The sequence below is a fragment of the Glycine max genome, chromosome 11 (genome assembly GCF_000004515.6).
Source record: "Glycine max cultivar Williams 82 chromosome 11, Glycine_max_v4.0, whole genome shotgun sequence".
In the NCBI taxonomy this organism is placed as follows: Eukaryota; Viridiplantae; Streptophyta; class Magnoliopsida; order Fabales; family Fabaceae; genus Glycine; species Glycine max.
In genome coordinates this window covers 11397248-11422157 of record NC_038247.2, presented here as the reverse complement: position 1 = coordinate 11422157, position 24910 = coordinate 11397248, and the positions used below count along the sequence as shown (strand labels likewise).

At 32.3% G+C, this 24910-nt stretch overlaps 2 protein-coding genes and 1 long non-coding RNA gene across 4 annotated transcripts; 2 read left to right on the top strand and 1 right to left on the bottom strand.

Annotated features, from left to right (window-relative positions):
• The first annotated feature begins 1774 nt into the window (after positions 1-1774).
• On the top strand, positions 1775-6906 carry LOC100787387 (arogenate dehydratase/prephenate dehydratase 2, chloroplastic). Of its 2 annotated transcripts, none has more exons than XM_003537988.5 (12): positions 1775-2133; positions 2226-2293; positions 2716-2808; positions 4288-4488; positions 4559-4639; positions 4995-5090; positions 5171-5248; positions 5382-5471; positions 5579-5637; positions 5814-5895; positions 5977-6052; positions 6694-6906. In XM_003537988.5, exons 1-11 carry the CDS (start codon positions 1884-1886, stop codon positions 6034-6036), a joined length of 1158 nt encoding a protein of 385 aa, XP_003538036.1. In that variant the 5' UTR covers positions 1775-1883; the 3' UTR covers positions 6037-6052; positions 6694-6906. The 2 variants fall into 2 exon arrangements, with proteins under 2 accessions (XP_003538036.1, XP_014628596.1); XM_014773110.3 differs by lacking the exon at positions 6694-6906 and adding an exon at positions 6387-6647 and having other exon boundaries at positions 1786-2133.
• A 1545-nt stretch (positions 6907-8451) lies between these two features.
• On the bottom strand, positions 8452-10155 carry LOC102669887 (uncharacterized). Its single transcript, XR_003266223.2, has 3 exons — positions 9855-10155; positions 9230-9329; positions 8452-9158 (listed from the first exon to the last, which is right to left on the bottom strand). It is a non-coding gene; the product is annotated as an uncharacterized lncRNA (long non-coding RNA).
• Positions 10156-13907: 3752 nt separating this feature from the next.
• Positions 13908-24901, top strand: LOC100786845 (V-type proton ATPase subunit a1). Its single transcript, XM_003537987.5, has 18 exons — positions 13908-14326; positions 15924-15968; positions 17084-17203; positions 17413-17520; positions 17855-17968; positions 18098-18271; positions 18436-18573; positions 19427-19534; positions 19671-19778; positions 19914-20062; positions 20306-20459; positions 20871-21031; positions 21651-21857; positions 21949-22132; positions 22225-22308; positions 22680-22873; positions 22968-23027; positions 24032-24901. The coding sequence occupies exons 1-18, from the start codon at positions 14183-14185 to the stop codon at positions 24234-24236; spliced, it is 2457 nt and encodes an 818-aa protein (XP_003538035.1). The 5' UTR covers positions 13908-14182; the 3' UTR covers positions 24237-24901.
• The last annotated feature ends 9 nt before the right edge of the window (positions 24902-24910 follow it).

The following is a 24910-nucleotide window of genomic DNA, read 5'->3' as shown; positions in this document are numbered from 1 at the left end:
AAAATTTATATATGCAAAAAAAGTTAATTATTTGATCAAAATTAATTGTTACAAAATTTATTATGTAAAATTATATGTGCATTAAATATACATTAGAAATTTTAGTGTTATATATAATGATATTAATTATTTTATAACATAATTAACCTATTAGTTCAGTTGCTTAGAGTGTTGTGCAAATAATGCTAAGTTATACAGGTTTGAGTCCTACATGGATCATTAATTTGTAAAACATATTTAAAAAAAATACACAATCCTTAAGAGGTAATTTTGGAAAATTTGAAAAAATGTTGGATGTAGAAGAAATCTACACGGTGTAAGAAGAAAAGGCCTTCATGAATAATGCCTTCATTGGGCTTGTTGCTAGACTGAAAAGTAATGGGCCCGATTTCCAACATATGCACCTTAAGGGCTTTGTTAATAGTATTCCCTTAATTACTAAGTAAACCCCAAGTTTTTTCTTTTTTTACGTAAATGCCCTCCTGAAAACATGTTTTCATTTATGACAATACAAAAAGAAAATATGTTTCCATTTGAAAATGGGGTGTGGGTTCATTTTGGTTGTGTGTCTAAATCATATACATAGTGAAAACATGTTTCTATTGTGTGTATCACAGTACATGTTTCAGTAGCATCTACAAATGGGACAAAAAAGGAATTTTGGAGCTTACTTGTGACAATGTCGGTGACAAGCCAAGATGATATGTGTGATAGTGTAGAGATAAATGAATAAAGGGAAATAAAGGAGGGTGTGAGAAAGAAAGAAAGAAACAAGGTGTGTGAAAACTGAAGGCAGTGGGAGGAAGGAAGAAAGTTAAGCAAGAAAATTTTGGAGGTTCTAACTAAATTATTTTGACCTGATTCAAAATCAACTTGACTTCTGTTCTTTTCCAAGATGTTAAAACAATATTATTTTCATGATTTTTGAAATTAAATCGTAATTGAGGTCGTTTTGAATAGACAAGATGGACAGTTTCAAAAGGGACAAAAGAGTCAGCCAGATCCATTCAGAATGCTGCCTATTTTTGTTTACTACGCCCTACTTAGTTTTTTTTTCCACCATGCGCATTACGCACACGTTAAACTATCAGTTTGACCTCAACATTAATTGGCAAAATAAATTTTGGCAAATTCTCGGCAACAACTTCCAACCGACCACACAACTTAAAGTTGATTTTTGCCGTGATATTAATAATAGCATTGAAAGCGAAAATGTCTCCCTTATTATTTCTGGGTGTCAACTTCGATTCAAATGATATTTCCTTAACATGTGAATTCTCCTTGCTAACAAGGCCACTTTGATGACAAAATTATAATGTTTGCGCATATTAAACACAAATTTGTTAAGTTTTTAGATATGGAATCTAAATCATATTTAACCTTTTTTAAATTCTGTAATACTACCTTGCAGTTAAAAAAATGTTTTGTAATACCTTCATCTTTTATCAACGGTGAATTGTTTAGTTGATTAAGGATTTAAATATCTTTTTAGTTTGCATTTGTCTACATTTTTTTTTCTTATAAATTATGTTTGTTTTATTATTTATTTTTATAGTAATTTAAATAATTTTTTTATTATTCAAAACGTTATTCAGAATATTTTAAAAATAAAAAAACAAATATAACTTATATAAGAATTAAAAAATATTATAAGAAGTAAAAAAAACAATAAATTGCAATGGCTAATTTAAACCATTAATTAATTAATTAATTAATTAATTAATTAATTCTCGAATGCTTTAGAGATGAGGTTTATGGTCACAGGTACTAGTCATAGTGTGTGGGGAAAGAAAGTCTCCGAATTGGGTTAATAAAAGGTAAAAACAAACTACAAACTAAACGTACTTCGCACTCTGCAAAACCCAAACACTGTCTCCGTCTGGATGGCGGCATCGCGAATCGTGGCCCATCCTCCGCCCTATCCCCACCGTCAATCTCCGCCGTCAGATGCCCCGCCGTCCCTCAACCTCACACTTAATCCAAAACGGTACCGTAACCTCGGCATTCGCGCCTCCCTTCGCGGCCACGAGGAGAAGAACAAGAACGATCTCGCCGATAAACCCCACTCCGTCGAGTTGCGAGCCACCAGCACCCCCGACGACGTCGTTTCCCGAGATCTGCTCTCTCTTCCGCGTACTTATATACGCACACACTATTCCGCGCTTTTCCCCTTTTTCTTAGGCATTGCTATTATTGTTGATTGTTTTTGCGATTTCAATTTTCAGGGCCTTTGTCTTCGACTCAGTTATCTGCTTCGGTGTCCGATAGCTCTCGCCTTCGTGTTGCATATCAGGTCTTTTGCTTGCTGCATTGCATGCGCATTTGAAATCCACTGGAATGGAATTCCTTTTATTTTATTGTGTTTGTATATATACAAACAAGCAATTCTTACATAAATCACTTTTTATATAAGCACAATTATTGAAATGATAATAATGATAAAATAGATAACTGATCTTGTTTAAGAAAGTTGTTGGGATATACTATCTTGAGCTTTTTTTTGTTTTTTATTAGCTGTGCCGGTGCTCATGCAAGAATATATAATCATTTGTTTTTTCCTCTTATCAGTGTAAATTTTTACACAGTTAATCAATTAGAAATCACTTCAGATATGGTTTTTTAAAGTGATTATTACAAAAAAGTGGGCAGTCTTAACATATATGGTCTTATATATATTGTTTGTGATTTCATATAGCTAAATATTGCATTTTTCAGGGGGTTCGTGGTGCTTATAGTGAATCAGCAGCACAGAAGGCCTACCCAAATTGTGAAGCTGTGCCTTGTGAGCAATTCGACACCGCATTTGATGTGAAGTTTTGTTACCCTTTCCCTCTTTACTGCTATTAGCAATATGTTACTTCCTCTAGTCCTTTTTATAAGAATCAAATTAGAAGTTTGGCTTGGTCCTTTTTATAAGAATCAATCTAGAATGTCTCTTGCATTAAGTGGAATACATAAATGTCTTAAGTTCTTTGAGAGTCTAACTTTGTTTTGTATAGAAAGCATTTTAGGAAACTTATTTTGATTATTCACATGTCAATAAAAATTAAAGCAATATATATTTGACAAACTCACAAAAGAATTAAAGTATGTCTCATGAACTGTTATGGCGCCATAATGCTATAACATGGCATTTTTGGACCCTTTTGCCATTCACCACTCATTATGTGTCGTTATATGGTGCTGTCAGCCATAACCGCAATGGTGCCTGCCATGCCACATTGCCGGGGCGCTGATGGTGGAACTCCCCCCTTTTTCGTTTTGTTTTTAAAATCTCTTTTAAGGGTTAACTTCATACTTAAAACATATCAGGCCCCCATTTCAATACGCGCATTTGCTCTTTTTCTCTTGTCAGTCTCGTGAAAGCATGAAACCTAGGGTTTCACATGTCTCCTCTCTGTGAACCTCTTGAGCTTCGGCAAACTTTTCAAATGAACAAATCTGGCAACCTATAACTTCTTCCTTCCATTTCTTTCTTTTCCCCTGTTTATTCTTCACCTGTTCTTCATTTCTTCAGATGTTCCTAATCTCTTTTTCTCTCTTCTTTGTTTTCTCTCTTTTTTTCTTAGTGTGGCTGTTCTTTTTCTTCATCTGTTTGATGTTTTTGTGCTCTGTTTTTAAGAATTTCAGAATCATGTTGTTCTATGCTTTTTTCTAAAAAACCTATAATGTTCCCAATTCTTTTTTCACTTAAAAGGACAATTTGAAGCGCCCAAAATCAAATTCTTTCAAGACTTGTGATTTTTTATTGGATTTTAGTCTATTATTCTGTTGTTTAAAATTTATTTATGCTGTTTTTTTTTTTATAGTTTTTATACATATATGTATTATTATTTTTTTGTCTGCCGTATGTATATGGCAGTGTTTTGGCTCACCGCTATAGGCCACCACCCACTATTTAGCCTTGATAAATTTAAGATAAATTTAATGCTACTAACTAAATTTAACTAATTTCCTTCACCCTATTGAATTAGTTAATTGGGTCTTATAAAACTGGAGGGAGTATCTCTTCTAAGTTTCTTTATTGGTTTCCCATGTTTCTTTATGGACTTTCATGCTAATCTTGATTAATTTATGTTGTACTCATTCATGTCTTGACAAATTTAACTCTTTTTTTGCATTACTACCATAACTACTTAAAATTATGTTTACTTCTTAGCTTTTAGGCTTGTTTCCTTTTTTTTTTTTCTTATCACAGTTACCTTGTTGCTTAGATGTTTTCCATGAGGGTTGATTCTAACTGTCTCTAATCTCTTTATTTTTGTCATTTTTGGTTTTCCGTGCTAGGCTGTTGAAAGGTGGCTTGTGGACAGAGCAGTTTTGCCTATTGAGAATTCTTTAGGAGGGAGCATCCACAGAAATTATGACCTTTTACTCCGGCACAGTTTACATATAGTAGGAGAAGTAAATTTTGCAGTTCGACACTGTTTGATGGCCAACCATGGTGTTAAACGTGAGGATTTAAAACGGGTTCTAAGTCATCCACAGGTGTGATTCTAACATTTTAAGCCTTACCTTCTCCCAATCACAAACATATCCCTGACTAACACTTTTTCAGGCTCTTGCTCAATGTGAGAACACACTGACAAAATTTGGATTGGTGCGAGAAGCAGTTGATGATACGGCTGGTGCTGCTAAGGTAAGTGTAGAATATAGAAAGCTATTTAGGTGGTATTAGGTGTTTCTGTTGATTAATGGTCATGCTTAAATTTTTGTGATACAATATTTACTTTTGGTCATGATCATTGGAACCATACCCACTTTTTTGGGGTTGTTTCTTCCCTTTACATTTCAGATTTTATATATTTAGTTTATGTAAGTAGGTCATCCTTGGTCAGATTCTGATTTGCTTGGTAAATTAGCATATTCTTATCATCTTCTGAAAGACATGATTAAATATTGCTCCTCGGGGTATAGGGTTGAAATTCAATTTTTACTGCTACTGTTGACTTGTTTATCAGTATCACTCATCCTCGCATAGTTACAAATTATAGCATGTTGCCTACCACAAACTACAAGATGCAGGAGCAGTTGCTAGTTCTGCTGCCGCAAAGATCTATGGCTTGAATATACTTGATCAAGACATTCAGGTCTGGGTCCATGGTGTCAGTGTATGGTTGACAGTTCTGGTTCATGGTAGATTTGATCACTAATGAATTTACATTTGCAGGATGATAGTGATAATGTCACCCGATTTTTAATGTTAGCACGAGAACCTATGATTCCTGGCACTGATAGGCGATTTAAGGTACTCAGCTAATATAGAATAATTAGCTGGAATTATTGGATAGAACACATCACATGTCTCCTGACTCCCCTATTGATTGGATTTATGCTTATCAATATTAATATTGCCATTGATTGTGGTGTTGATTTCTCAGACTAGCATAGTATTTTCTTTAGAAGAGGGTCCTGGGATACTTTTCAAAGCCCTTGCTGTTTTTGCTTTGCGCCAGATTAACCTTACAAAGGTTTGTTGTCTTTCTTGGCATCACCTGTTGTATCTTTTGAGGAAGTTACTTTGCAAGCATGCTTTTTAGGCATTCCTGGTTTTACATAATTTATGTTTCTCCAACAGATTGAAAGTCGTCCTTTGCGCAACCAACCTCTACGAGCAGATGATAGCAACAATTCCAAGTATAATTACTGAAAGTCATAGCTACTGATCTTTTTCTGAACTCTGACACAGTCATCATTGTTGATCATTTATTTAGCAGTTAAAACTTAAAATCATTATTAGTATTGTGTCTACAAAAAGGTTATATTGTTAATGATTATGGTGCTGATCTGATCATGGGTCTTATCTTATACAGGTACTTTGATTATCTTTTCTATGTTGATTTTGAAGCATCAATGGCTGAGCAGAGTGCACAGAATGCCCTGAGGCATCTAAAGGTGTGCTTTAATTTAATCCTTCAAAGCATATTGAGAGTATTACTTGTGAGTAGGCATTCTTAAAACCAATACACTTTACAGGAGTTTGCTACATTCTTGCGAGTGCTAGGGAGCTATCCTGTGGACACTAGCTTGACGTAAATAATCTTCAAAAGTGGTTAGTGTCATTTATCTGAATAATTTCCTTGGAGATTTAGCTTTAGCAAGTTTACTGAATGTAAATGACCTCCAGTTTTGAATGCAAACTGTTTGGAGCTTTATCCACCATTGCTCTTATGAATACGAGATAGCCTAGTCTTTTCTTGATGCCATGTCAAATCATCTGAATTTGGTGAGAAGTAGGAACAGCTAATTTTGCAGTTTGAAGTGTTGTGCATGAACTTCATCAATTCTCTCGTATTGATTTTCTTGTGTACCAGTTTACCAAAATCATACTACTTGTACATGGTGATCGTTTAAAAATGGTTCAGTGTCTGCATTGCTTGTCCCAGGAATCCCCGTTCCTTGTTGCTTTAGCTTGTATGCCTTTAGTCTCTGTTTTCTTGGTTCGGTGACAACCCTGCATCCTCCTCCCCATCCTCCCCCTCATAGAAAATGAAAAGAAAAAAGAGAAGGTATCCAATGCAAATGATAACAACTTTGCTTTCCTGATAGATGTTTGTGTCATTGCTAAAATTGATTAAGTGATGTGATGTTGCTATTGGATTATTGCTTTTGTTGGGAATAAAATTGTATCGTTTATTTTGTAGTCATTTACTTTTTTATTTCGCTTCTTCTGTATGCTTTTTGTTGTTGCAGGACTCCCGAATATAATTACTGTTGTGCGCAGCATAGCCCTTCTGGTTGTCAAATCGTGTTAATGGAAATAGAGTTTACATTGCTTCAATACAAGAAATATACAGAAAATCGTATCAAATGTAAAAGCTTCTTAAAATTTTGATGGGCCTCCCCGGCCCTTAAATTTATGTTCTCTCAAGCAGCATACAATGAATCGACTGCTTATTATTATTATTATTAGGCTTAAATATGTTTTTCATACTTGAAAAATAAATCGTTTTTAGATTATTACCTGAAAGTCACTTTTGGTTGATTACGTATCCAAAAAAAAATTATATGTTTTAACGTAGTATTTGTCACTAGTCTTATCTTGATAAGAGATAACCTGAAAAATAGAGTGTCATATTGTTAAAGTCTAATTACTAACATATAACTAAATTAAAGTCATATCATTATTTATTATTTATTTATTTTTAAATCAAATTATTATATTTCATTAACTAATAATTCTTTTTTGAAAAAAAACCTTCCTCTTCTCTTTCTCCCTCACCTTTTTCTCCCTCTTCTCACCCTCCAAGTCTACCAAGTTTGTGGTCGAGGGTCTGTCGGTGTCACGGACCACAATTCCTCCACGCCCCCCTCCCCTAACGCACAAGCACCTAGCCACTCTCCTCTTCTAAATTAATGGAGTGTTGTTGAATGTGGTGGTGTGCAACGGCATAGAGAGGCTATGAGGGCGGGAAAAGAAGTGCATGACAGTGATGAGGAGCTTTGAGGGGATGCCTATGAAGATGGGGCCAAAACTGTCGTGGTCGAGGCTTGTGGGGAAGAAATTGGTGGTGTGGTGGAGGACGGAGAAGGAGAGGCAATGCGGCAGGGAGGTGGTGGCCAGAGAAGGGGGGTAGTTTGGGTTTATGGTGAAGGAAAGGGTCTTTGGAAGAGGGTGAGGGAGAAGGAATAGAGGGAGTGATTAGGCATTGATGACATGAGAAATTTGGATACATATCATTGATTAGGCTTAATGATGTGGTAAATGAAACTAATGACAAGTGCTACATTTAAAACAATTTTTTTTAGGTGCGTAGTTGATAAAAAGTGAATTTGAGGTAGTAATATAAAAATAAATTATTTTTCAAGTATAATCCTTATTATTATTATTATTTGCATGTTAGTTCAAATATTTATTTTCATTGCCCTTGCTACCAATTCTCCCTATGATGTTTTATTGTTTCCACACGTTCAACCTCCATGAGGACACAGTATTCGGATTGTCCTTAAAACAAAACGAAATACAATTTTTATCTAAAAGATCGTGATGGACTATTGTTATTTGGATGTTGTTTCCTGCACCATTTTCGGATTTGTTTTTCTTTCAATTTGATCATTCCTGAAGCCAAAAATGAGATATATTTTGGAATGTAACTTTACATTCCGGAAGCCAAAAAGGAGGTGCAGAACGCAACAGCCATAGCCTTGTTATAGGATGGGATTCAAGTCCAAGCGCAAAATCTTGCATGGTTGTGGCATGCATGATAACCGGATTGAATTTTAGTTAAAAATTATCACTGATGGAAAAATGCTTTCCATTGATTAAAATTAACACAACGAGCAGTTATTTTCGTTTCTTTTTTAAATTAACACAATAGGAACTTGTTTGTTATTTTTTATTTTGAAAAAAATATTAATAGTTTTTTTTCGTTATGTATTTTGAATTTACACTCTACTAACACAACGGATAAGTTTCTATTAAGTTAATTTTTCTAACACAACTAAAACAAGTTAACAATCTGGAAGCTTGACAAGTTTCCGTTGTGATACGAAAAAAATAATAACAACAACTTGTTTTTGCTGTATTTCTATCAGGAATATTTTCGTCAAAAAGAAAAAGCAAAAAGTTGGTAGATTTAAATAGCAATAAGGTGGGCGCCAATAGCAATTCTCTAACCCTAGAGAGACTGAAAATATAAATGATCTTTGGAATGGGTTAATATCAGCATAACATACTTCCAAATTTAAGGTATACATTTTTAATTCAAGTTAATATCAAAATATGGAACTAATCAAAAGAAGAAAAAAAATATCAAACTAGCATAAGAGGCACACTTCAGTTACATTGTAAGTTGTAACTACGTTGTAAGTTGTAACTACGGATGAAAAAAAAGTAGTTGTTCTTCATGTGCAGCAGGGGTCTCACACTTCAGTTACATTGTAAGTTGTAACAAAAAAAAAAAAAACTGTAACTACGTTGAAGATGTAATGGCAATGAGCCAATAACAATGTAAACAGGGTTCCTTTACTTAGTATTTACTGCCCAACTAATGCTAAAAGATCAAATTTGCTTGGGCAGTTACTGGGTAATCAAAGGCTCAATATTAGCAGCATCTTGTCAGGCAAATGAAGGGGTTCTATGAAATCACCGAGAGCCTCAGCAACAGAGGGCATTGTATTATCCAAAATGCAATGGATGGTGGAACCAGCAGGATATCCTGAAAGGGATGACATGAAGAAAGATGACTGAAATAAAACTCAATAATCCCATCATTCAAAAAATATGTACCACTAAGGATGTCTAAATCGAATCGCCTAAGCACCACATCGTTGTAGCTGAGAATCTTCTCATCTGCTTTTGATTTCCTCATCCCAGTATATAGGCTAGCCTGATGAAAACAAATTAGGACAAGCTTAGCTAGATCATCATCACCTATGCAACTTTCAAAGGAGAAGAATAAAAGGGCATGCACACACACACAGCCTGTAACTTATGCTATTTAATGCTCTAGTTTAGAAACACAACATACAATACAATGCCTTCTCAAATGTTTATGAGTAAAAGGAATAAACAAACTGCTCAAAAGATCTGTGTGTGTCACTACTTGGGATTTACCCTACTATGCATAAAATGAATATATTATCCAGCATAAAACCCTAGTTGTCAAATTTTCAGTTCAAAGTTGATAAATGCTCTCTCAAGCTAGAGATCAAAATTTCTGATGGTATAACCAATTTACCTTGAATCTGCAACCGCAGCAAAAGAGAAAATAAAATAAAATAAAATAAATCCAAGAACAAATTTCGTGAGATCAAGTGCTTCATAAGAAGGAATTCACATCAGGTATAAAGCAACTGGAAGCGTTTAATCAAGTAGAACAGGATTAGTGAGGAATGGTCCTAATAGTTTTTACCATTAAAATTTGATTGATTGAGTCCAAACGATGAGTAATCTCGTTCACTACTTATTAAAACTTGTCTTAATTTTGCAGAGATGTTGGGATTTAAGCTTGAATGCATTGGAATAAATATGAAATGAATAAAAAGAGAAAGAAAACGAATGAATCAACCATGGTCCATGGTTATAGGAGAGAATGAGTGAGTGAAGTCGAACAAGCGCTACGGATTCAGAGAAAGCGAAAAGTATAATTTATATAGCGAAGCCGAACTGCGAAACAAAAAGCTTGAGGGTTCGTTTGGTGGTTAACAGAATATACAGAGCATGGTAATTTTAATTTTATCCAATATTTAATCATAACGAATTCATATAATATTATAAAAATTAAAGGTTAAAATATGATTTTCATGGTCATAAGAAAATGTTTGAAGTATTTTTTTATTTTCATAAAATTAAAATGTGTCATTTTTATCACAAACATATATTGTGATGATTTTTTCATCAATTATGTATATAATTAATGTAAATAAAATATTTTTTATATCAATTATGCAGATAAGCGACGTAAAAAAATAATACCTAAAAATGACATACCTTAATTTTACGAGAACTAAGAGAGTATTATAGAGATAAATTCTGAACATTTTATATTTATGAGAACAAAATATATATTTTAGTAAAAAAATTGATTTATTTTTATAAATTATAAGAAAATATAAATTTTAACTAAATTATATAAAAAGTACTTTTCTTAATATATAAAAAAATATAAAAGTTTCTAAAATTATAATTATTATTCAAATCCTTATCTTTAAAAAATATTTGAATAATAAATATTTAATATTTAATTAATAATATAATTTAAATTTATGTGTCAAAATTATTCTCAATATATACATAACTATGCTGATTTAAAAATTTATAATATATAACAATTGATAAAATATATACTCATGTTGGTACATCACTTTTTTATCTCTTTTTTTTACAAGAGTATTATGCCCTTAATAAATAAAAAATAACTATACAAATCTAAAAATTTCTACTATTTTTTGGGAAATCTTTTCCCTTTCACTGACAAAATTACAAAGGTAATAATTAATTCTCTTTTTTTTTTCTAAGTCCTTCGGCCTGCCCACGAAAGCAATTGTCCACAATTCTGATTTGGTAATCTCCTCTCCTGTGACCTATCTGTTTTATTAACCACACAAATGAATCTCTCATCACCAATTCTTTATTACTGTTTCTTTCTCTCTCAATTATCTCTCAGTGCACAGTGCACATTTCATCTCTATATTGTTATATATCTTTCTCAATCTACAACACCTTTAAGCAGAATTTAACTCATTGAAGGAAAGCATTTTCAAATTGGTGAAAGACACATGCGCTTTTAACAATTATATGTGATTCCATATTATTGCACGTATCATTTTAATAATGTTTAGTGAATTTTTTTTATATTTTTTCTTACATTTTGAGTTTCAGAGTCATTGGTTAATGGTTACATGGCAAGTTGAAGGGTGGCTACTTGCTATTTCCTATCCTCTCCGGACCATCAAGTTAGTTTTTCTTATTTTAACCTCTTTCTCCTAAATTTTCTAAATTATTTTTTGTAATAATTTCTTAATATTTTATTAATTTTGGGGTGTTAAATTTATAGAAGGTTTTGAAACTAACATGAAAGAGCAAGAGTGAGGTTGAAGTTGCCACAGTGACAGAAAACAATGATGATAATCAGGTGATAACTATTTTTTTTTTATTGTTCCATTTTTATAAAACTTTTTTTCTTGAGAACTATGAATTATTATCAGCAATTTACTTTGTAAAATAAGTTAGTAAATGTTGACAGATTCCAAAAAAAAAAAAGTATTTTATGCATAAACATAGTGTCTCATATCAATTTACCAGATTACAAATATTATTGCATCAGACAAGAGTGATAATATGATATAGAATAAAGAGAGAAAGAAGGACAAACGGAAGAAGAATTGGAAGTGCAATTCATCCGGAAAGAGGCAGACTCAATTATTTAAGCATTTTTATGTGTTTATATTTTTTTAGCAATTTATTTTGTTAATGATAGCATAATCCGGAGAGAAACAAATAAAAATTTTAAAAAAAGTTTTATACATAGAGATGAAGGGAGTATAAACATACACTTACTGCGTAAAGCACATTATTATGTAGAATTACATATAATTTGATAGTATTATGGCAGATAAAACATTTTCTTAAAATATATTATTAATATATAAAATCTTAAATATTATTTTAAACAAATTTAAATATACTAAATTTTAATATGTTCAATGTTTTTTTTTCAAAATTTATTTAATTTACAAGAAAGTTCAATAATAAAATAAAAAATATGATAAAAATAAATATGAATAAAATATACTGGTTAAATTGCGAAATGATTTATATTTTATAATAACTTCACGAGAAAGTAACTTATTTACCACTCAACAAGAGAATAACAGAGTATCAATCAACAAATTATTATTCTCTTTTTATATCGTAAAAATTGGATTTTATAATATGATATTGTGTAACGTAACTTGAAAACTAAGAGTAATAATTAATTAAAAAGAAAAGAAATGAAAAGGAAAAACCTACCTGGGTAAGCATTTTCTGTGGCAAGCTTTAGGGCAGCGTCTACATATTGCGAATTGCAAATCATGAAAATTTTTATTTTCACCTTTTTTACATAGTCTGACATCTTTACAAAAAAAAGTAATATTTACCATGATAAATTATTTATTACTCCATGTAAATAAATTATTATGTTTTTTTATCACACTAATATTAGTTATTTGCATTGTATTTAATATGGAAAAAATAAAATTTGAATTAAAGTCAAACTCAAAGTAGTATGTTATTTGTAATTGATGTTGACAAACATAATTCATAAGCATATTTATTGATTTTGACCAACATAAAGCTCTTCAATTTTCCATTTCCATAAACACGTACATTAGTAATTACTAGTAATCAGTACTCCAAAAAATGGAGCATATGTAATGCAAGCAACACACAAAAAAAATATTTATAGCATTTCAAAATTTTGCGAGTAAAAAAAAAACAAGAGTTATTTTTTCGTGTTAAGAACGCAGTTAATTTTTATCTTTACTTAATTTTCTCCATTAAAAGATATTGTTTTTTTTTTCATAAACACATAAAATAATGTTATGCATCTAACAATAATTTTTGCTTTTCATTTTTTAAGTTTAATTTTTATATATTGTTAGCGTAAATATTTTTTCTCAGTTAACCAATTAGAAATCAATTTAAATATGACTTTTAAAATTATTATTACAAAAATAAACTATATATACAAATTATTATTAAATGCTAGTTAAAAAAATTACAATATTAATACATTTTAATCAAATTATCATTTTTATTATTATATTACACATCTTATTAGTATATGTTTTTGTTGGTATAGTTGTGTTTATTATTTTATAAATATAAGATTAAACTTCTTTATAGTTTTACAATTTATACATTTTAGTATCTACAGTTTGAGTTTGAATGTGATTTTCTCTATAATTTATATTTTAATTCTTTTTTTAGTTCCTATAATTTAAAAGTGATATTTTTAATTTTTATAATTTATATTTTAATTACCTTTTAGTCTTTATTAAAAAAACATAAAAATAATTACTTATAAATTAGTTATAAATTATCAATTATTTTTTATTATAAATTATCTTACAATAAATTAGTTATAAATTACTTGTTAACATTTTTGTAGTTAATTATAATTAATAATATTACTTATATTTTGATTATATAGACTAAAAGAAAATTAAAATATAAAGCATATGAACTAAAAATATCACTTTCACTCCTTAAATTATAAAAACTAGAAAAATCACTCTAAAAGACTGAAAAAGAAATTTAAAAGATAAATTATAGAAATTAAAAAAATTACCTTAAAATTATAAGGACTAAAAGATACAAAGATAAAGTGATAAAAGTAAGTAATTAAACCTAAATATAATTTATCTTAAAATTTTAATTTATCCCACACATACTAAAACACATGTGATGAGGATAGAAAGATATTCAAGTATAGAAAGCACTTGCACTAGCAATGGGTCAATAACAGCGATGTGTTTTATTTCAGGAAATGAGATTCCGAGGGAATAATAATGGGAATTTTCCAATTTCTAATGCAATGGCAGTTGCGAAAGGGAAACTGAAGCAGAGTGATCTAGTTTAACAACCCCAAACACACCCTTCAAATTCAAACAAACAAACAAAGCCCCACACGCGCAGAGGAAAACAAAACAAAACGGTTTTTCTGAGATCTGGAGCCGAAGATCCGTTCCCAGGAAAATGGTTCGGTTCATAGAAAACTTGCCGCCAATGGATCTGATGCGCTCCGAGGCGATGACCTTCGTCCAGCTCATCATCCCCGCCGAGTCTGCGCACCGCGCCATCACCTATTTAGGCGAACTCGGCCTCCTTCAATTCCGCGACGTAACTTCTCTCTCTCTCTCTCAGATCCCAACCTTCGTTCCTTTCTTCGAATTGCGTTTTGTTTGCGGAAATGTGTTTGTCGACGTTAGTTTTGGTGTTTGTGGCGTTTGTTCGAATCGAGTGCGTGAAGGTTTTGCGTTTGCGGCATTGTTTGAACTCTCGTGTCGTCGAGTTTAGGATTTGTTCGAAGTTCGAACTCATATTTCTATTGTTGTTTGATGCGTCGTTGATTTGGATTTGGATGCTGGATACTTCACGTGAAGAGTTAATACAAAATATGATCCAACATTGAAGCGTAAATTTTGTAATATACTTGTGTTTAAATGTAGACAATTTGGAGTTGAGGGTAAACTGACTGATCTCAGTTATTAATGTTCAACTGTCAATATTACGTCCTCATGCATAATAAGTCATGGATGCGTTAGAATATCAATAATTAATTTTCTCAACAAAAATTATGACTACTCATTTTATCCTTACTCAGTAGTCAAATCTACACAACTAGACTAATATACTTTGTTGTTAAAATTAAGAATCGTCCTGTTTACCTTTTTCATTTTCAATCGGCTTGGGACTTAAATTTTTTCCAACACTTCATGCATTTGTGTGGAGATGATGGCTTCAGTTCCAGTTTCTACTTCCAAATAAGATTGCCGCTCTCTATTCACTTGTCTTGCATTAAATTTAGGTTCAGAAGGCTAATTTTAGAAACCTGATCATGTGGTTTCCTTTTTACTTTTTATATTGTGGGACTATGTGTATGCCCCGCTACTATTGATAATGGTGAATTTTACTGGCAATCAAGGACAAAATGATGTCACTAATGAATGGTTCACCATGCACATAGTTGTGTTTGAGAACTATAAAAGGGTGATCTAGCGCAGGAGGCTCTCACTTAATAGGGTTTGGAGAGGGTAGTTGTATGCAGTACTAACCACACTAGCTGAGAGGAATCTGACCCTGTGACCTTCAAGTCACAAGGCAACAACCTTACCATTGCACCAAGGCTTGCCCTTATGTTAGAGAACCATATTGTTTTAAAATTATTATTCATTATTCCTATAGTTTTTTCCCCTTTCATTAGCATCTTTTTCATATAAGATGACTCTCTTTAGAAGTTATTTCTTTATGTGTGATCATATAGTAAAAATTGATTCTCTAAAATTTGGTGGAGAACCATACACATAACATGGGACAATTTCTGTACATCTAGAGAATTGTAGCGCTTTTTGGTTCTAGAGTCCTGGTGGGTCTGAATATCCCCGGATATGCGAAAACTTTAATGTTAATGTTCAATTCTGGTCTATTTTCTCATACATTTTGCAAGGACAGACTGAAAGTGGTGGTGTTATTTAAATTTTGAAAAATATATCTTCTTTGCAATATCATATATAATGCTGTATCCTGTTATAAATGATATTTTTAGTGTCAACTTGCAGGTGTGTGTGTGTGTGTATGGATCTATTTAAAGTTTGTTTGAACCTTTTTCTATGCTGTCATATCCTTCGGAAATTTTTTGTTTAGATGTTGATGTTGTAAAATTCTTCTGTGATATTAATCACTGCATTTCTTATGAACTCTATTTTCTCATCTGTAGTTAAATGCTGAAAAAAGCCCCTTCCAGAGAACATTTGTTAACCAGGTAATCTACACTGTGCTAATTATTAGAAATCCTGTTGCATCTTGAATATCCTTAATTTGGTCACCTTTTGGAATGGTAACTCATTAGTAAAAAATTTTGATGTCAGGACTTAGTTTGCAGTTTGGATTTGAGGTTTTTCTATGGGGCCAGATGTTATGACACTGTTCTCAATTTACTAGTTAGAAAAGAAAAATGAAAAAGTCTTCTGTTAATTATATAGTTTATTTCATGTGAATCAGATTATTGTTTTCCAAATTCTCCGTATTTGATATTTAAATAAGGAAGAAATTGGTTCAGACTTCAGGGAAGAGTTATTTTTTCCTCTCTTTTTCTAGAACTAAACTGAATTTGGTTTATAAAATACTATCGTTGTTGAAATTATTGGAATTAAGGTAGAAGAAATGGAAAAGAGAGATAAAAGAGACTACGCAATGTGTTCTCTAATGTATATTGAGATGATATGATATGTGACTCGAAAGACGAGGCATTAACCTTTGTTTATATATTTGATTCATAATCCTTATTAAGTAAGGAAACAAATCATGAAAATGGGAACACTCCTAAGAGATCATCAAAGATATTTTAAAATATTCGAAGATATTTAAAGTGATGCTACCTCTGTTCCTATTTATAAGAAACAAAAAACTAATTTGTCAAGACCAATAAAAATGGTTAAGTTAGTTATTTTTAATTAATGATATCATAACTTTAAATTTTATTTCAAAAATACGCATGGAATTAATTGGTTTAAGTGATAGTTGTATTTAATGACACTACTCATTTTTCATGGGGTAGCTTTTTCCACCAATGAGTATGACTTATCTCATTAATAGTCTTTATAATAAATAAGGTATAGAAGGAAATTAACAATTAATGCACTTAAAAGTGATCATATGTTTCTTATATTTAGGAACAAAAAAATATTCTCATTTGTTTCTCATATATAAGAACGGAGGTAGTATTATGAGATGTTTTGATATTCTAATAGACAGATTAGCTTTTCATAGTTTGCTTGCACTGGATATATTGTTATCTATCTTCAGAAGTCCTAATTGTGATAATATCCTCTCTCTATATTTTCAATTTACCAACATGAACTGCATTTTGCTTGACAGGTAAAACGATGTGCAGAAATGTCAAGAAAGCTACGATTCTTCAAGGATCAAATCAATAAAGCTGGTCTAATGTCTTCTCCTTCGGTCTTGCAATCAGATATTTATCTGGAGGATTTAGAGGTCCTTCTCTATTTCACTGTTTTTTCCCCATTAGATGTGATCATTGTCCTAGGTTGTTTTCAATATATATATGTTGCCTGGCTCCCAGCATTAACATGATGATGGAACTTAAGTTGGTTGTCTGCACTTCTGCTGTTTTACCAATTTATGTGGGTGGTTATCACTATTGAATCTGACATTGTAAGTTCTGTTGCTTTCTCTTAAAACAGATACAACTTGCTGAGCATGAACATGAGCTAATTGAAATGAACTCTAACAGTGAGAAACTTCAGCAATCATATAATGAACTCCTGGAGTTCAAGATTGTATTACAAAAGGTATTTTCCTTAGATATTTGTGGTGAGCATATTCTCTTTTAAAGTACTGGAAGTTTTGATATGCTCCTTGTTATTTTTGTTTATGCTAGTTTTTCCTGTTTGAATTCAATTAGCCAATATGGGTGTTTCTGATTGTAACTCAGCATTAGTTGTTGGAGATTTTTTTTTGTTGATTCGCTTTTCTACTATACTTCTGGTTTTAATGCATTCTGTCAAATATCAATGACATTTTATTTTTAGTTATAAATGTATTTCTGTTCTTTTTGATAAAAAATACTACCTACATACTTTCTCTCATGTACGTATGAGATATAATATTGAGGGCATGTTTCAGGCATGTCGTTTTCTTGTTTCAAGTCGTGGCAATGCTTGTTCAGAAGAGACAGAACTGGAGGAGAATGTTTTCTCAAATGGAGATTATATTGAGACACCATTTTTGTTTGAACAGGTTCCTTGTAACATCTCTTATTACTTTGATATTTTTCTACTATAAAAACTGTAAATTCTGATACTAGTTTTTTTTTTTCAATTTTATCTTGTCATGTAAGTTAACTGTTATAAATGGTTTGTTTTACAGGAAATGAGGCCTGCACCATCAAATCAATCTGGTTTAAGATTTATCAGTGGGATGATTTGTAAATCCAAAGTTCTTAGGTTTGAAAGGATGTTGTTTCGTGCTACAAGAGGCAACATGCTTTTCAATCATGCACCTGCTGATGAACAAATCATGGATCCTATTTCAACTGAGATGGTTTTCTTCCTTCTTATCAATTTAAAGAATGCTGATAATTTGGCTGTAGCGTTGTTAATCTGTATTTAATTTGTTATTACTTTAACCAATCCCATGCCCAATTTGTATATTTTCCTAATAATTTATTCTCTGGTCTCCTGATGACAGATTCCTGATCTTTTCAGGTTGAGAAAATTGTGTTTGTTGTGTTTTTCTCTGGGGAGCAAGCAAGAACAAAGATCCTGAAAATTTGTGATGCATTTGGTGCAAATTGTTACCCTGTTCCTGAAGATACAAATAAACAGAGGCAAATAACTTCAGAGGTATGCATGCTCTGATTTAGAAGATATTTTTTCCTCCTCTATTATGCATTCTCTTCTACCATGACATAGGGGTCACAAGTACTCTAGTTTCTCTGGGTTTTTTTGCTGCTACAATTTCTGTAGGGGGGGGAATTGTCTGAACTTCAATATATTTGTATTGTTGAGATCTCACATCAACTAGAGATATATGACTAATGTGGTCCTTATAAGGTTTGGACATTCCTCACCTAATAAGCTGGTCTTGTGGGGTTAAGTCCTAATTCCAAAGTCTAAGATTGTATCAAAGCCTATCCAAGAACTATTTTTGGGTCACCCTTATTTGTCTATGCTATAGATGTTTATTCCTAGGCCTGGGGAAGTGTTGTTATTGGTCTACAAATAGTCAAGTACGCAAAGAGATAGAGAGAGGGTGCCAGAAGTAGAACATGGCAAGAGAGATGACTAATTGGAAAAAGAAAATAATCCTGAAAATAAAGTGGAGCTCCATATTTAAGAAAATACAGCAGCTGAATAATGGCAGGCCACTGAAACTGCTCCAGTATCATGTTCAGATTATAAGGTTTAGGTAGGGGGAAAAGTAAAAGAGAAAATGGAGATTGAATAATCTGAATTTGATTTGATGCGATACAAAAATACAAAGCAGTAGCCCCTATTGATAATTTAATATGAATGCTGGACTCCTAAACTTAATCGATTAAGGAAACAAATCATGACATATAATGAAATATGAAAACCATTTCTAGAGATATTCTAAACAATTCTAAGATACAATAGTGATATCATAGATTATTTTTCTAGATATTCTAATAGAGATTGTATGATTTCTAATAGAGAATATAGTTTATGATTACAGGTTTCATCCCGTCTTGCTGACTTAGAGGCAACTTTGGATGCTGGGATTAGGCTTCGGAATAAGGCTCTAGCTTCTGTAGGAGGCCATTTAACAAAATGGATGGACATGGTAAGAATTAGCTTCTGAATATATTCTTGTTCCTTGTGATGTAACTGCAAGGCATTCCTAATACTTGATCAGTGTTTGCAAGTGATGAATATTTTATTATGAACCAATAGCTCTCGTTCTTATCATCTTGTCCTAGGTAAGAAGAGAGAAGGCTGTGTACGATACACTGAACATGTTAAATTTTGATGTCACCAAAAAATGCCTTGTTGGAGAGGGCTGGTGCCCTATATTTGCAAAAACACAGGTATCTTTCCCCCTCACATTTGTTGGATCCTCACTAATTTCCCCCCCTTTTTTTCCCTTTAATTTTTGAGGAGTTCAAAACATCTTTGATGATTTCTATTGTCCATTAAAGAGATTGCATCTTTTGATTTTCCAGATTCAGGAGGCACTGGAACGTGCAACTTTTGACAGCAGTTCTCAAGTTGGCATAATCTTTCATTCAATGGATGCACTGGAATCACCACCTACATATTTTAGGACCAATAGTTTCACAAGTCCATATCAGGAAATTGTTGATGCATATGGGTGAGCCTATATACAATATATTTATTAGCGACAACACGAGTATGTTAATGTATTGAAATAAATTATTTTCTTTGAAGTTAGAAGTGCATGGTGATGTGCTATGTCCATGTCAATAGATCAATAGATGTCTTTTTAATGTACATAGAGTTGAATAATGCCAGTTTAGGATGGAACCATTATTTTGCAATTTTGCTATAAAAACTGAAAAGACTCCTAGTCCTAATGAGCCCTTGTACTTGGCAGTGTTGCAAGATATCAAGAAGCAAATCCTGCAGTTTATACAACTATTATATTCCCATTTCTTTTTGCGGTTATGTTTGGCGACTGGGGTCATGGAATTTGCCTGTTGCTGGGAGCATTGGTTCTTATAGCACGTCAAAGCAAGCTCAGCACTCAGGTAATGCTTTTCTAACTTTGACATAAATAAAGTAGCAATGGGAGTATTATACCAAAATATCATAATGGGTGTCATCATTATGGTTTGTTAATCTTTGCGAAAAAACTTATTTATGATATATCAAATTTGATCAAAATTCTTTTCCATTTGATTGTAGTAGGATCATTGTATTAATGTTCAGAGTTGAGTATCCTGTGTTTTCTATGATTTAGTTGATAAACACCACAATGATTAAGTGACATTTTTTTATAATTATTATGATTTTATGTCCTTAAATATCTTGAAATGTATTATGGTAATAAATCTATTGTACTGCATATAAGTGCAAATGAGTTGCACAGTATCCTTTATTTTTGTTCTGTTCCTGGCATTGGAATTAAGTACCTAACAACTATATTTGATTTCTGTCAGCGACTTGGAAGCTTTATGGAGATGCTCTTTGGTGGGCGTTATGTGCTACTTTTGATGTCACTATTTTCAATTTATTGTGGGTTAATCTACAATGAATTCTTCTCTGTTCCTTATCACATATTCGGTGCATCTGCTTATAAATGCCAAGATAGTTCATGCAGGTGTCTTTTATTTCTCTCTCTCTCTCTTGTGCCAGTTTTATTTCTTTTTTTTTTTTTTTGTACCATTATGTAGATACACAAGGCATTAGTTGTTGGTGTTTTAGGTTGCCCTTTCTATTTTATCTGTTTTTTAATTGAAACATAGGATCAACCATTCAACTCCTGGTAATGACTCCTTGATTACCGAATTCTATTTTTGCTAAAATACAAATGTTGATTCAAATCATTCTGCTATGCAGCAGTCATATCACCAATTCCATCCTCAGAAGAATCTTTTGGTTTGACACCATCAGATGTGTTTGGTCACAGTTCTAAGAGAGTTGCCTTAATGTCTGATTGTCTGTATATTATGACTGTTACCTTGGAAAACTGAAGTTCTTAAATTGATTCACATTTCACTTAAAATATTACCTTCAAATCTACATCATCAGAAATAATTTGATTTGCATCTCTTCCACAGTTTGCACACTTCAGTTATGCCTTCCGTTTTTGCTCCTTTCCTCCTTCAAAATTGTGCTAATTTTTGGTGTTATATTGTCAGAGCTTGCATAAATTGGAAAGTTGTTTTTTAGCCAGGTTTTAACTTGGTGTGTGATTATTTTATCATTCTCCACCCCAGGGATGCGCATACTATTGGCTTAGTAAAATACAGAGAACCATATCCATTTGGTGTGGATCCCAGTTGGCGGGGAAGTCGTTCAGAGTTGCCTTTTCTAAACTCTCTCAAGATGAAGATGTCCATTCTGCTGGGTGTGGTCCACATGAACTTGGGAATTCTTTTAAGTTATTTCAATGCTCGTTTCTTTGGCAACTCTCTGGATATAAGGTGCTCACTTTTCTTCCAAATTCTCCCAGCAGTTTTTGTTTTGCTTTCCTTTGAGTAGAACGTTATAACTTAATCTTCATAATGCTTTTAGGTACCAGTTTGTGCCACAGATTATTTTCCTTAACTGTCTATTTGGGTATCTTTCCCTTCTCATTGTTGTCAAGTGGTGTACTGGCTCTCAGGCAGACCTTTATCATGTAATGATTTACATGTTTTTAAGCCCTTTTGACAATCTTGGTGAGAATCAATTGTTCTGGGGCCAAAGACCACTTCAAGTATGATTCACTTCTTTGCTTCTTTATTGCTTAATAATTCTTGTTCCATTTCATATTTTACATTATTCTGAATTACTGTTCATGATATGCAGGTTGTGTTATTGCTTTTGGCTGTAATTGCAGTTCCATGGATGCTCTTTCCAAAACCATTTATACTAAAGAAACTTTATAATGAGGTGCCACTTTTGCCTCCCATGTGTGATTTTATTGCTTGAAAATTGAGAACTTTGTTCACTAAAATTCTTGTTTACACGTTAATATGCCTACATTACATATATATCCTTGTTGGTTCAATTTTCCCCTTTCGGCAGGATTTTGCTTAAGATTGTCAAATTTAAATTCTCTTTTGAGGTCCATTATAAGATCATTTTTCTTTAGACTAAAATATGCTAGTTTCAAATCACTTACAACTTCTATTGGCTATACAGACATTGTTTTAGCTATATAGTTGCCCTTGTCCTATACTTTTGATGGCAGCTAGTTATTAAAGAAGCAATGCTGGGAGTTTGTGAAGATTATTAATCTTATATCTTTGATGATAATATAGAGATTTCAAGGACGCACTTATGGTGTGCTTAATACCTCTGAGGTTGATCTTGAGTTGGAACCAGATTCTGCTAGGCAATATCACGAGGAATTCAATTTCAGTGAGGTCTTTGTTCACCAAATGATTCACTCCATTGAGTTTGTTCTAGGTTCAGTTTCAAATACAGCCTCATATCTACGACTTTGGGCATTAAGGTTTGGTCAGCTATGATTGTCTCATTAATTACATTGGGTCCTTATTTTATCAATTTTTTTTATCCTTGGTTGATATTTTTTTACCACTATGCAGCTTAGCTCACTCAGAACTTTCTACCGTTTTTTATGAGAAAGTCCTGCTACTTGCTTGGGGGTGAGTTTGATTCATAAACTTTCATTAATACAATGTACTATTTTTTGAGCTCTTTATTGAGATTTTCTATTTCCTTTATTTTTTTTGGATCCCCCTCCCCATCCAATGTGCATTCTGTCATAGACAACAAAACTATAATTTATAATTAAACTTGTCTGAATGGTTATCATGAAATGCCAAATAAAGGAAGGTTTTAATAGCCAACAAAACTTCACCTGATCTTTGGGCAGAGAGGAATCTAAGTACAGCATCGGGAAAATGTTGTTATATTTTTATTGTGTGAAGTGCGAACATGAAGAGGAAGGGTGCTGACAATAAATGCCACCTTTTATATTTATCAAATTGCTTAACATTGTTATTTCAAAGTACCGTTTTATGTTTGGTCTTGGGTGGCAATAGCATACCTTAATTTTGAAATATTTTCTTGTTACCCTGAAAGTAACCTTTATAGATATTACTATTCCTAGTTTGAGATCTTTGTATGGAATGTGTATCATTGTTGCTGACAGTTAGAAACTTTTTAATAGGAGTAAGTCAGTAAGATATTTTTACGGTGCAGAGTAGTTTTTGAACAGATAAATGTATTTATGGCTTATTCTATAGGTGCTATTTTCATTAAAATTTATAGCGGACAAAAGTATCTTAATCAATATACTACTAGTGTAGCCATTAATGTATTTTGCACCAGCCACTTGCTAGTTTAGATTAGTGTGACTTCTGACGAGCCCCTGATTAGGAGTTGTGAAGATAAAACTATGCAACTAGTCTTCTCATATTGTAAATATAAATATTTTGTGTTTTTTGAGTTAAATTGAAGAAATTATAGTGAAACTTAACTCATCTGTTTGAAAAAACGCTGTCATGTCTGCATTCTTTTATTGGATATTATTAGGCTTTAGAATTATCCATGTATTATATTTGCATTCCATTTTAGCATTTATCTTTTTTAGTATCATTTTTCTATATTTAATTGTTAATGTCATTGCTGATTACAATGACAACAGGTATGACAATCTTGTCATTCGGTTAGTGGGGCTTGCTGTTTTTGCCTTTGCAACTGCCTTCATACTATTAATGATGGAGACTCTCAGTGCTTTTCTTCACGCCTTGCGTCTTCACTGGGTAGAATTTCAGAATAAATTCTACAGCGGTGATGGCTACAAGTTCAAACCTTTTTCCTTTGTCTCCTTAACAGAGGAAGAAAATTGATATCAATTTTTGTCTGTCTTGGTCTATTGGCAAATACGTGCAAAGAGTATATACGCAAGTAGAAGGAACACGGCAAGAATTTGTGGGATTCAATTTAGTGGCTATGGGTCAACAATATTCAAGCTCGTTTTCCCGTGGCTATGCTGGTGTGACATTTTTCGACCAACAATATTGGACTGCATCTGTAACAGGATATTTACTTTCCAATTTTTCTTTAGGTCTTGCTAATCAATGTTGTTAGAGTAATGATTAAGGAACTAAAAGGAGAAAGTATTTAATGTGAAAAACATATAAGAGCATAAAAAAAAAGTTATGGACAACATAATTTTATGCATTTCAATAAAATTTCTCCTTTTAGTTTTTTAACCAATGTCTTAAAGACAGTGATTACCATTTGCCTTTTTCTTTTCCTTTCTTAGAGTAGGAAAACGGGTAGAGATTAGGGAAGTAAAATTTAGACTAATTTTGTAAAAAAAGAAGTTGATCTTAGTTTAGCTATTGGTTATTTGGGGTTACAAATATACACATAATGTAACGCGGGCTTTCCTAGGATGTAGTCATGTAGGTGTTGACTCTGATTTTGTTTTTTTTTTGTAATGATTAATCACAAGTTATAATCCCATCTCTTTTGCAAGGTTTAATCAGAAAACAGGATGCCATCTTTATGAATTTGT

Coding starts and splice junctions, on each gene's coding strand:
- LOC100786845 (XM_003537987.5), top strand. CDS start 14,183: ATGGTTCGGTTCATAGAAAACTTGCCGCCAATGGATCTGATGCGCTCC. Junction 15,969..17,083: donor AGAGAACATTTGTTAACCAG/GTAATCTACACT, acceptor TTTGCTTGACAG/GTAAAACGATGTGCAGAAAT. Junction 21,032..21,650: donor TGCCAAGATAGTTCATGCAG/GTGTCTTTTATT, acceptor TCTCCACCCCAG/GGATGCGCATACTATTGGCT.
- LOC100787387 (XM_003537988.5), top strand. CDS start 1,884: ATGGCGGCATCGCGAATCGTGGCCCATCCTCCGCCCTATCCCCACCGT. Junction 5,638..5,813: donor GATGATAGCAACAATTCCAA/GTATAATTACTG, acceptor TATCTTATACAG/GTACTTTGATTATCTTTTCT. Junction 5,896..5,976: donor ATGCCCTGAGGCATCTAAAG/GTGTGCTTTAAT, acceptor TACACTTTACAG/GAGTTTGCTACATTCTTGCG.